Here is a 14,606-nt window from a genome sequence, read left to right as displayed (position 1 = left end):
TTAATTTTTTCTAATTCTAAGAAAAAATAAGCAGTAAGCGCTAAAAAAGAAAAAAGTGAAATAAATTAATTCCAGCTAAACTTATTTAACTTTATATAATTTGATTTAATAGAATAAAATGCGTAAAACATAAATACATAACATGAAGTAAGATAAAAATATTTTTAGTCAACCACGAGTGGCAAAACGGAAAGCACTGCATCTTCTTGAATCAGTTTCAATTCTTCTTCCTCCGAGATTTTTTCTGTGATCGTTCTCGGTTCGATTTCCGCAGAATAACTTAATTCATTCAAGTAATACCTTTAGTAAGTATAATTATATCTTTAGTAAGTAATTATTAATTACATAAAATAAATGTTTATGATTTGATTAATTTGAATGTCATAAAATGTACGTATATACCATTCGTGAGCGTGATGACAATCGATATTTTCCTCATCCGTGCATATCCGTTGTTTCTGATCAAACACCGTATCGTTAGCGCAGATCACTGGGAATCCATCACCGGAATTTTCGCAAACGTGAAATATCCTGCAATTGTAATCTATATCGGCATAAAAACCGGATGGCATATCCTCACAAGTAAAGCGAAAAGTTAGATTGGCAAAGATATCGATATCATTTTGTTCACTTGATATCTCCTCGTAAGTTTCCAGACGATTTCTGTCCTATGTAGAATATAATAATTCATAATTTTTAACTTTCATCACAAAACACGATAATGTGTTAGAATAATTTCAAAGCAGTTAAAAAAATCATTTCTTACGAAATGGCCCAAAGTAAATTGATTTGTTATTTTTGTATCTGTGTAACAAAAAAAGATATACTACATAAAACATAACTTCTTAAGTAATAGAAAATATAGATAAACTTCAAGTAATTGAAAGATAATAAATCTAATTTTGAAACTTACTCAACAATAATAAAAAGTTGAACATGTATATTATAAAATAATTCATGTTAGTTGTAATATTTAAAACGAAAATTTTTTAATTATTGGTGCTGAAATTACAGCTGATACTAACAAACACTGTCACCTCAATTACTCGATGGATAACGCAACCGACTGCGCGACTACTGGCTCTTTGTCTGAAACTACAGAACACGAAGAGCGCAATGACCTTAATAACCATGTAATTTCTGAAAAGCCCGTCATTCTCTCTTATTATTGTTTAAACGACGCTTAACTATCGCATCCTGCTTTGCTAAATGATGTTTTCGGAGAATCTAAAGAATTCTAAGAACAAAAAAATCTGATTAATCTCTTCTATAAAGAAATTAAAAATATTTTAACAAATTTATAAAAGAGAAAAACATGATAAATATAAATTTATTATAAAAAAGTTTTTGTTAAAATTAAAAATTTCTATTATGAAGTAAATAACAAGATAACTTACATAAATGTTTTAATTCGAGATGTTTGTTTAAATTAATCTGTGCACCAACAGATGTCGGCTTCATACTATGAATTGCGTGACTCGGTTGAGTACCAAGGTAACTACATGAAGAAACTTTCACTAACATCAACCAATCCTAAAGTGTACTCGCGACGGCTGACTTTCTTTTACACGAGGCTTTGCAAGGATCGTATCATTACATGCTAAATTGAATATAATGTTATGCATGTTAAAATTATGAAATAATATTTATTTATCCATTTGTCAATGTTTACAATTTATAATTTATAATTTGAAAAAACTAAAAATGCAAACCAACAAAATATAAAAAGTATTTAGAACTTGACAACTTCTAATTAATAACACTTTTATAATTATTGACGTTCTTAATAAAAAATTCTTAAAATTGATCAAGTTTTGAAATTTTTTTTAATCACATTCATTGAAACGACAGACACTTTTACATACATTATTATTATAATATTTTTTATTATTAATTTAATGGAAAATTTTTTTAGAGAGAGAAAGAGAGAGAGAAAGGTTACTAATAACAGTTTATCAATCGCGACCTTCAAAAATATGTAGCATTTTATCAAAATGTGATTGCGGCGAGACTCTCCTTCTTTCTCTCGCAACGGCAAAGGTGGGATGTCTACGAAAGGACAGCGTATCAACTGCCAATGAGGGAGGCCTTACTTCTGAAGCTGCCTTTCTCTTTGCCTCCGTGCCTCGACTCAGTTTTCACAGCAGCTTCAGTCAGGAACCACATGCAGAATGTCTTGAAGACACGCGAAGGTGAATTCAAAACGTGTATTCCTTTCTGTTCTTCTTTCTCACTCTTTCTGCTCCTGTATGGTGAAAAAAAAAGGACAACCCGTTCGGTGGCAAACATGTAATCCTGAGGATACCAACAGTGCATCCTTGAAAAAAGTCACAACAACCTTCGCGCTTTTAAAAATCATCGAGCAAAGTATAACAAGGTATACCGCGATTATTTTTGTGATAAACGATAAAATTATAGTCTACTATCTTAAAATTAAAAAATCCTTAAAAATCTTATTTTTTATAAATCTCGCGATTTATCGATTTAGTCTTACAATAATTGCAAATATGACGTATATTAATACGGAACAGTTTATCAAACATGCCAGATATCAAGCCATATAGATTGAGATTGAAATTAATTAATTAGAAAAACAGAAAATTAATATCAAGTTTAGTAAACTTTGCTTCGATTGATTAAATTCAATCTTAATCTTTAATACGGTATCTCTAACTAAGTATTAGGTTTGTTATATTTTTAAATATGAAGGTGCTAAGTTTCGTAATGTTCGCAGTTAGGTATCCACGTGTGTTTAGGCGCGTCATCTCTCTGCTCAGCGAACGGTGACTTCAATGCGTGCACAAAACGTTACGCTTCTACTTGAACTAATTATCTTTAATATTTAACTAACTCACACGAAGCTTTAGACAGTTATTTCTATTTTATTAATTACGATAATATTGCTGTTCATAATTATTCTAACTTGATATACTTTGTAATAATTTCCGAAATAATGTTTTCCATGATTACAAAATTTTATATAATAATTAAGTTTATATAATAATTAAATAATACATATATATACATTTATAAAATTAAAATTATATATATTCTTTAACTTATTTATAAAAAAAAATTTTTTAATAATTACTATGCATATATAATTTATTTTTGAAGGGTAAAGTGTAATGTTACAAATAAAAATCATATAGTGTGTAAACAAATGCATGGAATGCAGATATAGGGTATTGCATGATGCGCAAGAATAACTAATGAAACGAAAATATTCTCATCTACTGTGTTAAAGAAATGCACGGAAAAATGTATCTTATATCAACAAGAGCAGTTTCTTTTATAATGAGATTTAATTTTAGTATTTAACTGCGAGTATTACGAGTTGGTATAGTGATGCATTTTCTTTACGTAAAGCCGTCTGACTTTGCTACGTTAACACAATAGCTCTAATTGATAGACTTTCAGAAAGTAGAGCGTGGTTCTTTTTCTCTCCACTATCGTTCTTTCCGCTTTCGAGAAGCGGAAGTCTCACGTTCGGGAAAGCTTATCTATTCTTTATTGATAGCTCCTTGAGTTTCTAAATATTTTCGAGTCGGTATAAATATAAGCAAAAAGTAACAAGTAACCATTCGAGTTTTGATCTAGATACTCGAGATAATTTAATAATAAATAATCGAGTATAGCCGATGCATTACGTCAATGGTACCAGGTTCGTTCATTTTTCTTAGATCTGATACGAGTTTAGTGTCACGAGAAACCAGCGTGATTCGGTCCAGTGGTTATTTCCTTGGTTTACGAGGTAGAAAGATCAATTGAAATAAGTGAAAGGTGCATGAGTTTTTCCTAACATATCGTTTTATTTATTTGAATGCTATCGTCTCATCGATTTTAGATTCGCAGATTTTCTTGATGACAACTTAATGTTCTTACCTTCCTAAGAAAAATGCCTAGTTGGATTAATTGAAATTCTGGTTAAAAATGAACCAATTTAAATTTTCTGGTTAAATCTATTAAAATTCTAATTAAGATAAGCGGATATGTATAAATCTATAAATATACTTTTACTTGGCATACATCTTGCCTAAGATAAAAATAATGAATTTCCCTCATTCATAATGCAAACGCTGTAGTTTTTCTTACATATCGCACTTGTATATTATACTCGTATATAGCGAGCGTTATAAACTGATGCTTAAACTAGATCACCGTGCCTTTCTTCTTGCCTGTTTGAATTACTAGGGTTTTAATAAGGCATAGTTTTCCATTTCTCAGATCGGTGGATCCCACAATTATTTTAATTATAAGCTACCGTTAATTGCGAGAGCCTCGCTGTGACGCGGAGACGGTTTCCATTGCTAGACGTCGTAGATATATTGAAAGTATAAATTGACAATTTTCAACTTTCATTGTTACCACACAATTGTTAATTAATAATATAATACATTGCAAATGCTTTTTATACAATAAAAAGAATACGTTTAGATTTAAACAGGAAAACGTAGGAAATAATGATGAACAGTTGCATTAAAATATAATTGATTATTAATGGTGACAATTGTATTTTTTTTTCATGGCCTATTGATCTTTTCAAATCCACCCACTTTGCACAAAGAGCAGACGATGATCTTTGAAAGGAGGTCGGTTATATTATACAAAGATTATATATTTGCTAATCGTCCAAGTTTCGAAAGAAGGACAATCAATTTGCAATAATCGCAGCGCAGCGCCATTGCACGCAACCATTAATTTTCTATCGAAATTTCATGCATGGTTACGCAGGTGGTTCATCGTTTTCGCGATAGTACACAGTGAAAACGCATTGGTCTAATTGCGTTAACATTTCCGGATGGACAAGTCGCCGCTTTCGTAATTTTCTTTTGCAAGATGCGCAACACAAGGCAAATTGTGATTGACGTATGAGTTAAACGTCTCTGCGATAGCTTATAATTTGTTACGTGACAGAAAGTGCGATTGCCGTAGTTGCGTGTCCCTTTTCTAGAATCGCGTGGGAGACGCTATCGTCTGTACACGATCGTTGAATTAATTATAATTGAATAATGAATAAGCAAAACATGATCCATGAGAGCATCGTCTATGAGATCTTGATCTTTTGCGGCGTTCTTCGTCACGCAGTGGTCAGTGCGTAGGTCTCATTATGCGTGGATCGTGTCATCGTGTTGACTGCCTGAATAAAGCAGTCTCGTCTTCAAGGACGTTTTTAGGCTATCGCGATAATCCTGGCGGTTAGTCACCTCTGCGCCTTGGTATCAAGAAATCGCGGGATAACTCAGCAACTCGCGTGGGATAATAAGTGGTGAGATCGGATCGCGAATTGAACGACTGATGTAATCGCTTTTGCTTAAACACAGGCAACAGGAACTTCGAAGGGCTGTTTAACAATTCATTCGCGAAAGATTGCGCAGAACAATTGCGATTTTGAAGCAACTACGATTTTATTAGGTGCATAAGCTGCATGGTTATCGGCGTATCGATCTATTGCGTACACTATTAAGGGGTTCACGTAGCGAAAACTTTCCCACATTTTCCGACGAGACATGCGTTACATCACCGAGTGACTAATTGAAATGTTTATTTTGTAAAGGTATCACGAGTTTGCACCTTATATGTAAATTAAATTATTATCAGCGCCTTTACGATGTAAATATAATATAGATTTTTGTTCAATATAACTTATTATGTCTATTTCTTGAAGAAGCTATATAGTACTACGTGGTATAATTCTTAATGCGCCTGGCTTAGCGCCGAGACACTACCGTGTCTTCAGATATAATAGTATTTTTTTAATGTATTTTACTGTTATACGTTGAACTCATGTCAGTTATTATGTAATTACAAGGTGTAAGCACGTAACATGTTATATAATTAAAATGTTAAATATATTTCTTTTTGTTTGTGTGCTTCTCAAAGCAGGTATTAAAATGTTATTTCTACTATTACTGTTGGGTATGGTTATATCCATAATGGGCGGCTACGTGCCGCCCGGGCCGAGGTTCGGATGCCCCAAAGACGCGATTTACATTTACCCCTGCACTTGTCTTCGGGGTAGTGACAGAGGTTTGTACATTCGCTGTGAGAATACGAATCTGGCCAGTCTCAGTATTGCCTTCACGAATCTGGGAAACGAGGGCATGCCGATCGAGGAACTGGTTTTATATAAATGTAACATAGGTGAGTCGATTTAATATGACGTCGTAAAAAAAAGAGATTTACGTATAACATTCTTGCGAAAGATGACGAAATAAGGTCGGTTGAATGAACTATTCCATTTTTACGAATCGACAGTACGATTTTACGGGCCGGCTTTGTATCCATTGGATGTGCGAGTGCTCAAATTCATCGATACGCCACTGAGATTGATCGAGGAGCACAGTTTTCTTGGCGTGAACCGAACTCTTCAGGAGATCTACGTAATAAATAGCAACCTGGAAAAATTTCCTCGTGAAGCATTGCAGATCCTCGGCAATCTCAGCCTGTTGAGCATCACGGGGCACCGGATATCTACCTTACCGGGAAATAGTTTTGGTGAAAGCGCGGCGGCTGCGAAGTTAGAAAAATTGGAGATTAGTAACGGTAATCATAATCTCATCGCGAGATATCATCAGTACGAAATACACACTGTTTCATTATACAGATCTTGAAAATGATACAATTTTATGAGCTCAATTTTTGATATTACATACAAAACAATAAAATTTTCATCATATATCATTTTTTATCTAATATCTATATTTAGTATTAAATTATAATTCTTGACCGACTTTTACATTTTTCAGGTACACTTTCTTCCTTGCCCGTTGAAGCATTAACGCCACTCAAGAAACTTAAAACTCTTGATCTTCACGGCAACAAGATAAAAGACTTGAAGAGGAATCAATTCAAAGGTCTAAGAGACACCGAGTTTTTGGACATCTCTCATAATTTAATCGACAAATTAGATGCGTCTAATTTGGCCGATCTCGTCAAGATGGGATGGTGCAACATATCGCATAATGCTATCGCCGATTTGAAAAGGTTGGTAGACTTGAAGAAAGCGATAATTGTGATCAAATTTTTCCGCACTGTATCTAAGATTGTTTCTTTCGTTTTAGAGGAACCTTCGCCCGGAATTCCGTCTTAAAGGTCCTGAATTTGAGCAATAACAAAATCAGAAAACTTGATTCAAATACTTTTCGTGGCATGCGTTTTCTTAGACGGTTACACTTGAGTGATAATCAAATCGACGACGTGGGTCGGGGAACTTTCGGTTCCGTTACTAGAATCGGCACCATCGATCTTTCTCGGAATTTCATTAAGAAAATTGACTTCCAAATGTTTAATCAATTACAATTTGCTGAGGTATATGTACATCTGAAACAATTATTATATATTTATACAATTCTCACATCATTTTCTATAACCTTCTATAACAAGACATTGTCTTGTCATTAAAATAAAATTTTTTATTGATCTTATTAAAAAAATCTTGTTAGTAAAGAAAGAGAGAGAGTGAGAGAGAATCTGTTTATACAGTCTATCGATGTATATTCTTTCTAGTGGGTATTGGTACTATATTTCTGTGTTCAATGCTATATATTTCATTTTATATTTCATTCTTACATTAATCTCTAGAGAGAGAGAGAGAGAGAGAGAGAGATCCTGAATTTTTATCAAATTTATCACAAATTTAATTTTATTAAAATTTTATTAAAACAAATATGCGCAACACTCAAAAGGATTAATAACAAATTTGTTGTAATAGTTTTTAGATGTTTCCGAGAATTTCGTGACGATTGTGGAGAAATTGGCGTTCAAAGATATCTATCTGGCGAGAGTGAATCTGTCTCACAATGAAATTTCGAAGATTGAGTCAGGCGCATTTGAGAATTGTGCGAATATCACATTATTGGATCTCAGCCACAACAAGCTCGAGAATATCTCAAAGTATTCTTTCGACAGTGCATCGTATGCTATGGAATTACAACTTAGTTATAATCAATTTACATCTCTAAATCAAGTGAGTAAAATTTTTTCATGCAAATAATAAAATAGTTCACATTATTAAGATATTTATTTTAATTAAGTCTGTATTAAAATCATTAAAAATATTTTTTTGTAGATTCCAATGCACAACATGACGGGATTGAAAATCTTAAACGTCTCCCACAATCTGATACATTCCGTTCCAAGACAGACTTTTCCAAAGCTATACGAGCTTCATACGATCGACATTTCGCACAACAATCTATCCGAGATTCATAATGCCGTATTTCAGACGCTCTTCAGCTTGCGATTATTGAACATGTCACATAATTCTCTAGAGAAAATAAAACCATCGACGTTCGGACCGCTGCCGACACTTTTAGACCTCGATATGAGTTACAATCAATTAAACGACGTTGCACGAGGTAGTCTCACTCGATTAGCCAGTTGCAGGTGAGTTATCGTTGCGATTAATGAAATTGAAAAATCTTATGCTTGCAATGACGAATCTATTGTATTTTAGGAGTTTAACGGTAAAGAATAATCGTTTGACAAAGATTTTTCAATTGCCAATTTCTCTGGGTCATTTGGACTTCTCGGAGAATCTATTGGAAGAGATTCCGAGCACCGACGTGTGGCCTACGATGAATGCATTACTCTCGCTGGACCTTTCGCGGAATCGGCTGGGCGATAACCTGCAAGAGGGCAGCTTCGAAAACCTGCTGACCTTGAGAATCTTAAACCTGCAAGCGAATAACATTACAAAGCCGCCTTGGCAAGCACTCGGCAGTCTGAGCAGTTTGCAGTATCTTTATCTACAGGTAAGACAAGAGAAAATGTTATGGGGAATTCGTTCTTCTTCGAGGATCAGTAATTTTCTAAATTTTTACTGACGGATATATTTCAGGATAATTACTTGACGAAACTGGAAAAAGCTGCCTTCGGCCGTCTGCCGATAGTATTCGAGCTGAACTTGGCGAATAATAAAATAAATAACATAACGAGCCGGGCATTTGAGGGCCTGTTGCAGCTGCTAACATTAAACTTGACGAACAACAACATTAGCTACATACCAAACGGCGCGTTTCAGGGTCTAGTATCTCTACGAACACTCGACCTATCGTATAATAAATTGGAGAAGCTGGACAACAAGACGCATGGACTGCTCGACGATTGTCTGTCTCTGGAAAGACTCAACCTTAGCCATAACAAGATATCATTTATTACCCGGAAGACTCTTCCGAACGATCCATGGATACCTTACAGGCTAAAGGAAGTCGACTTATCCTACAATACAATGCCGGTTATTACCTTCGATCTCATCGCCGGTGCTAAAAAAATTCAGCACTTGAATCTTTCTCATAACAATATTAATGAGATCAGGAGGTGTGAGTAGTAAATTGGATTTATTGCTGCATAATAGCCTATCGGTTTATGTTTTCTACTGACAAGGGGAGGGCACATCCAGCATATCGCCAATTGAGATGAAAAAAATTCAGGTGATTCTTTGAACAAAAAAAACGAATGCGTGTTTTGGGATTTTTCGAGATAGGGCCCTGATCGGTAAAAAAAAAAAATTTAATGTAAGTAAAAATACGACATTCATAATTAATTTAATTACAAAAATTATTTCTTATTTTTCATTATGTACCAATTCTATCTTTAAAAATCTAGATTGTCTACTTCAATCAATAATTTCTTCAACTATTAATAATGTTCCATTTATTTTTAATATTGGTTACTTTAACCATTTCATATTGTAATTTCATGTGTATGTTGATAACATTAAATTAACCTCGATAAATTTAAATTTAAATTAATTTACTGTTACCCTGGTAGAAATTCTCTATAAAATAATATTATATTATATTATATAATATAACGGTCAAAATCTAATGTACATAATGAAAAATAAGAAATAATTTTTGTAATTAAATTAATTATGAATGTCGTATTTTTACTTACATTAAATTTTTTTTTTTTACCGATCAGGGCCCTATCTCGAAAAATCCCAAAACACGCATTCGTTTTTTTTGTTCAAAGAATCACCTGAATTTTTTTCATCTCAATTGGCGATATGCTGGATGTGCCCTCCCCTTGTGAGATCATTGTTTATTAGAGCATTGTCCTATTCCAGATGTAATCGGGAATTTAACGGCTTTGCAGACATTGGATTTATCGTACAATGATATAAGTGACATCTCCGATCAAGATGTCTTTCTTCCGCCGTTAAATTTAACCAACTTGCATTTAAGTAACAACCATCTAAGCCATGTGCCTCTCGACAAAATTCTACCTCTGCCGAATCTAAAAGTTATCGATCTAGAAGAAAATGAGATCGGCGTTTTTGATGAAAGATTCATGAAAATTATCCAGAACGGCACGGTGTTTAAATACTCCGGTAAAAAAATAGATTAAATAATTATTAAATAATTAGATATAACGACAAATAATGAAATTTATAATTGTGTGATTAAACGACTTTGAAATTTGTATTTACAATCAAGTTTTTTGTTATTGATGTTTAAAATATATATATTTATGTTTTATATTAGATAATCCCATATACTGTGATTGTCATGTACGGCCATTGAAGAGATGGTTAAAATCTCAAACGCAATTTCCAACGGAATGGTTGAACGTGATGTGTAAAAGTCCAAATTATCTCGCGAATAAATTTATCTCAGAAGTGACGGAAGATCTTATGAATTGCGGCGAAAGGGACATTCAAGAGGAACCCGAACTCGATATCACACCTGATGTGAAATATCGAAGCATTGATTAGTATGTAATATATCTATTTCATTGTTAATTTCTGTTATCGTAAATATATCATTTAAAAGATTTTCTTGAAGACTTCAAAGATAACAAGTTAAAAATTTTTTTTAGCGATACGGATGATAAGAGTTGGAAAGCGACATGGTACGTGACGTCGCGCGAAGATATCGGCGACTTCTACGTGGTGGTTCGCGAATCTGGCAGCAGCAAATCCATGCTCGAAAAGGATGTCGTTTACAGTGAGAGATCCTTCAAAATCAACGATCTGAAGAGGTCGAGCACCAAATACGAGCTCTGCGTGCTCGCGCGCGACTCCGAGGGGAACGTCAAGCACTATAGAAATTCGCAGTGTCGGATTTTGAATCAGCACTCCAGCGCGACCAATAATCTCAAGGCGAGTCTGTACTTCGTGATAGTCGCTGCTGTGTTTTGCACTCTTATGAGATTTCGTTAACTTGACGAAACTAGTATTCATAGTACTTAGAAAAATATCTTACGTTTCGTGGAGATAGTAAGATAAACACACGGAAGTTACCTTCCGGTATCACTGGTTAAATTTCCGACCGTTCTGCTATTTAAGATTTTTGTCTATGTCGCGTTGAAACGCGATAAGCGATGTGATTGTACAATAAATTAATATGTATATTTCTCGGGAAGATACCCAATAAACTCAAGCTGATGTTATTTATCGTTATTTTATAATGTCAAAATGACAATTTGAAATGATAAAATGACGACTAGTAACGTCAACTAGTTTTCTGGGTGATGTACTGCGTGCATTGTACATAGAACACAATATTGTATTTTGCTCGGAAGTAGGGACGTTGAACGTCGTGTATTTATTTTTGTAAAATATATACCTTGTACAAGTCACATACTGCTGTTACGTATTATTTAACACAAATGGGATCAACCAAGAGTCTGTTCTTTCTCAAAGAACATGAACTGGTGCAATAAGTTGGAGTGAAACAAATATAATTTATTTTACTCCAACTAATTGTACCAAATAATGTGTAGAGCAGTTCAAAATACTCTTTGAAAAAAGAACAGATCTCAAGATTCGGCATGGAGAAGAGACACATCTAACGGCTGTGACCAGATCCTTGGGATAATTTGCAATTGTTAAGTGAACGAGAGGGACGATTAGTCGACGATAAGCGAGCGAATCCTTTTAATCAAGACCAGCTAATCCCACGATATTAATTTGCCGTCACATAGTCGTCCTGTTCCGCGACTAATAAAGCACTCGCGCGACTTGTTGAAAAAATTCTCAAGGAAGTCAGCGGTCTCCCGAGCTTTGCGTAGTAAGATTATTTCATTATCTCGTGAGGAGACCGTAATTAGTATCCACGATAAAGTACAGTGTATTTCGTTATATGAAAAAGGAAAGGAAGAAGGAGGATCTCTAACGAGAACGTGAATCAGTGGAAGCCGTTGTTTCCGCAAAAGGGCCACCGCGAAATTTATTAGCGTTATTGGAAATAGTAATTGACGATTACGTTCGCTCGCGACGACGACAACGATAATGTTGATTTTTCCTTTATTACTCGTGTTCGCACTTCGTTAACGCAATCGCGCGTTAGCAATTATCGGTTACTCCGCGTGATCACGAGAGAAAGAGACAATACTGAGCGCACGCGAGTTCGGTGGATTAACGGGAATTTAAATTATACGATGGACAGCGTATTTGATTAATATAGCTTCGGTTGGCATACCGGAAAAAACAATGCACACACGCCTCTTGCCGTTCTGCTCGACGGCCTGCTCAGCGGACTACCCTCTCAATCGGGATTAACGTCGGTTTAACGCTTAATTAACAAAGTATTCCTCAGTAAAAACCAATGTTCGTCGTTTTATTAAAGTTACAATTTTAAAATGCAATTTTATGACAGTTAAGAACATGTCTTTTGATAAGCCGTCTGATTTATTTTATTTTTACATCCTTATAACGTTGTGGCATATAATTTTTTTTTCATACTGTTTTTATTTTTTATGTGATAAATTTTTGCAAAATATGAAACACAGTAGAGATAAAAATGCGAATAAAAAAAGAGAGAAACGTTAAACTATAATGTGTATTTATATTAACTAAGGAAAACTCCAAAGCGAGTCGAAACGTTCTAATTTTTAATATAAAATAAAGGATTTATTTACATAAATCCACGAATTATTAATTTGCGTACTAATTATCACGCCGCATATTCTCATTCGCCCTAGATTACTGGAATTTATGCGTTAAATGTTGTGTCAGAAAATTTCTGTATTTCGCAATACTTGAATCCGCAATATCTGCAAGATGCAAGATTTCATTTTGATATTGATATCTGGTTACGAAATATCTAGCCAGACACTTTCACCAGAAGCCCAATAATGGCTAAGAGGTATCGCACACGAGTGGGTACGAGTTCTCACGAAGAACCACGAAGATGATACTCGTGGGCCCCGTAGGACAGACATCCGCTTGTCTCGGTTTTGTTGGGGCCCAGCAGACCTCGAGGTTCTTAGGCACGAGTAAATTTACATTTGTCTCTTCCCTCGTCGACAAATTGCCGCGACAACACATCGACATCATTGGCTCTCGTCGTAAAAATTGCTGACTCAGAGAAAACAAACACATTTAAATTTTACATCAATTACATTAATCGAAAGAGTTCACACGCCTCTTCCGTGACCCCATGTCAACTTGCAATCGTTTATTTTCTAACTTGCCAATGAATATCTATTAATAATAGTATTCAATAAATATTATCGTTAGGCTGCGTTAACGTCGTTTTTTTATCTGCAGCGATGGTCACATGAAGCTTGAGCGTATGAATAAAGTAGGCAGAACACATTTACATACGCCGCTTTGGGCAGTGACTCACGATGTATCCATGTAAGGCCCAGAGCGAGAGGTGCCGTTGGCCCCATACGCCTACATTAAAACGCTGCCCGTCCGCTGCTTCGGCAAAAGACAAAAAGAAGAGAAAAAGAAATAAAGATAACTCGCTCTGTAAAAGGTTCTTCTGCGCGATATCGAATCACGATTCGTCGAGGTATCGAGACCGCGTTTGTAAGGCCCAAATCCTGACGCAAGATCTTCGCGTATCGCTATATCGGCGAAATCGATTGCAGGGTGATGGAACACGCCTCTATCTGAATACCTCGATGAATCTTCTTCAGCCTATAAATCAATTAACGCGTGGAACTTGTTATACCTTCCCGCGGTTATTCCGGCCCGCAAGCTCATTCCGGTTACCAGATAAGCGCGCCACGTACACATGCAAGCGCGAACACATACGTGCGATCGTACCATTGCGATCGGTTTGCTGCGGCTGCCACTTTCTCATCCGTGTGTCTTTTGTTTCTCGATGACAGTGGCGTACAGGGGGCCCCGTCATGGCCGCTACGAGTGATACCCGATGCTCGTTTCTACCAAGGTAATTTCATTTTAATTTTGATTTAATTAACTCTTCATCTTTTTATAGTTCTAAGAATTAGAAAAAAAAATGCTGAGTAAGTTGAACCGAGACTGAGATTAAAGTTAATCTGCATTGGTAGAAACAGGTACGAGTCCAAATCCGGCTCTAACGTCCATTTATTTTTATACTAATATAGATTAACTTCAATCCCGACTCAATTTATTCTCTTTATCTTTTTCTAACTGTTCAAATTAGAGAGAAACAAAAAATAAGTTGAATCAAGATTGTAGTTAATCCGCATTGGCAGAAATGGACATAATTACTACAGAAAGATCGATTTACAGATAAATGAGACATTTTGATTTGTGAAGAAATTAAACAAATGATGTAACCTCTACATCTTCTATGTATAATAAAATTTAAAAAAAAAACAGTCATAAAAGAAACATTATTACAATCTTCACATATTATATTCACTGGTATTTATTCAAA

At 34.9% G+C, this 14,606-nt stretch overlaps 2 protein-coding genes across 2 annotated transcripts; one reads left to right on the top strand and one right to left on the bottom strand.

Annotated features, from left to right (window-relative positions):
* Positions 1–164: 164 nt before the first annotated feature.
* LOC108777298 (uncharacterized) lies at positions 165–2,166 on the bottom strand. The gene is made up of 4 exons (XM_018544137.1): positions 2,094–2,166; positions 767–804; positions 403–668; positions 165–300 (listed from the first exon to the last, which is right to left on the bottom strand). The coding sequence occupies exons 1-4, from the start codon at positions 2,164–2,166 to the stop codon at positions 165–167; spliced, it is 513 nt and encodes a 170-aa protein (XP_018399639.1).
* A 3,770-nt stretch (positions 2,167–5,936) lies between these two features.
* Positions 5,937–11,167, top strand: conv (insulin like growth factor binding protein acid labile subunit convoluted). The gene is made up of 11 exons (XM_018544136.1): positions 5,937–6,144; positions 6,259–6,546; positions 6,750–6,987; positions 7,065–7,311; positions 7,715–7,969; positions 8,072–8,388; positions 8,459–8,756; positions 8,843–9,323; positions 10,073–10,336; positions 10,491–10,719; positions 10,825–11,167. Exons 1-11 carry the CDS (start codon positions 5,937–5,939, stop codon positions 11,165–11,167), a joined length of 3,168 nt encoding a protein of 1,055 aa, XP_018399638.1.
* Positions 11,168–14,606: the final 3,439 nt, after the last annotated feature.

Source organism: Cyphomyrmex costatus, unplaced genomic scaffold, assembly GCF_001594065.2.
Source record: "Cyphomyrmex costatus isolate MS0001 unplaced genomic scaffold, Ccosl1.0 scaffold43, whole genome shotgun sequence".
Lineage (NCBI taxonomy): Eukaryota > Metazoa > Arthropoda > Insecta > Hymenoptera > Formicidae > Cyphomyrmex > Cyphomyrmex costatus.
This window is presented reverse-complemented; position numbering and strand designations above follow the sequence as displayed.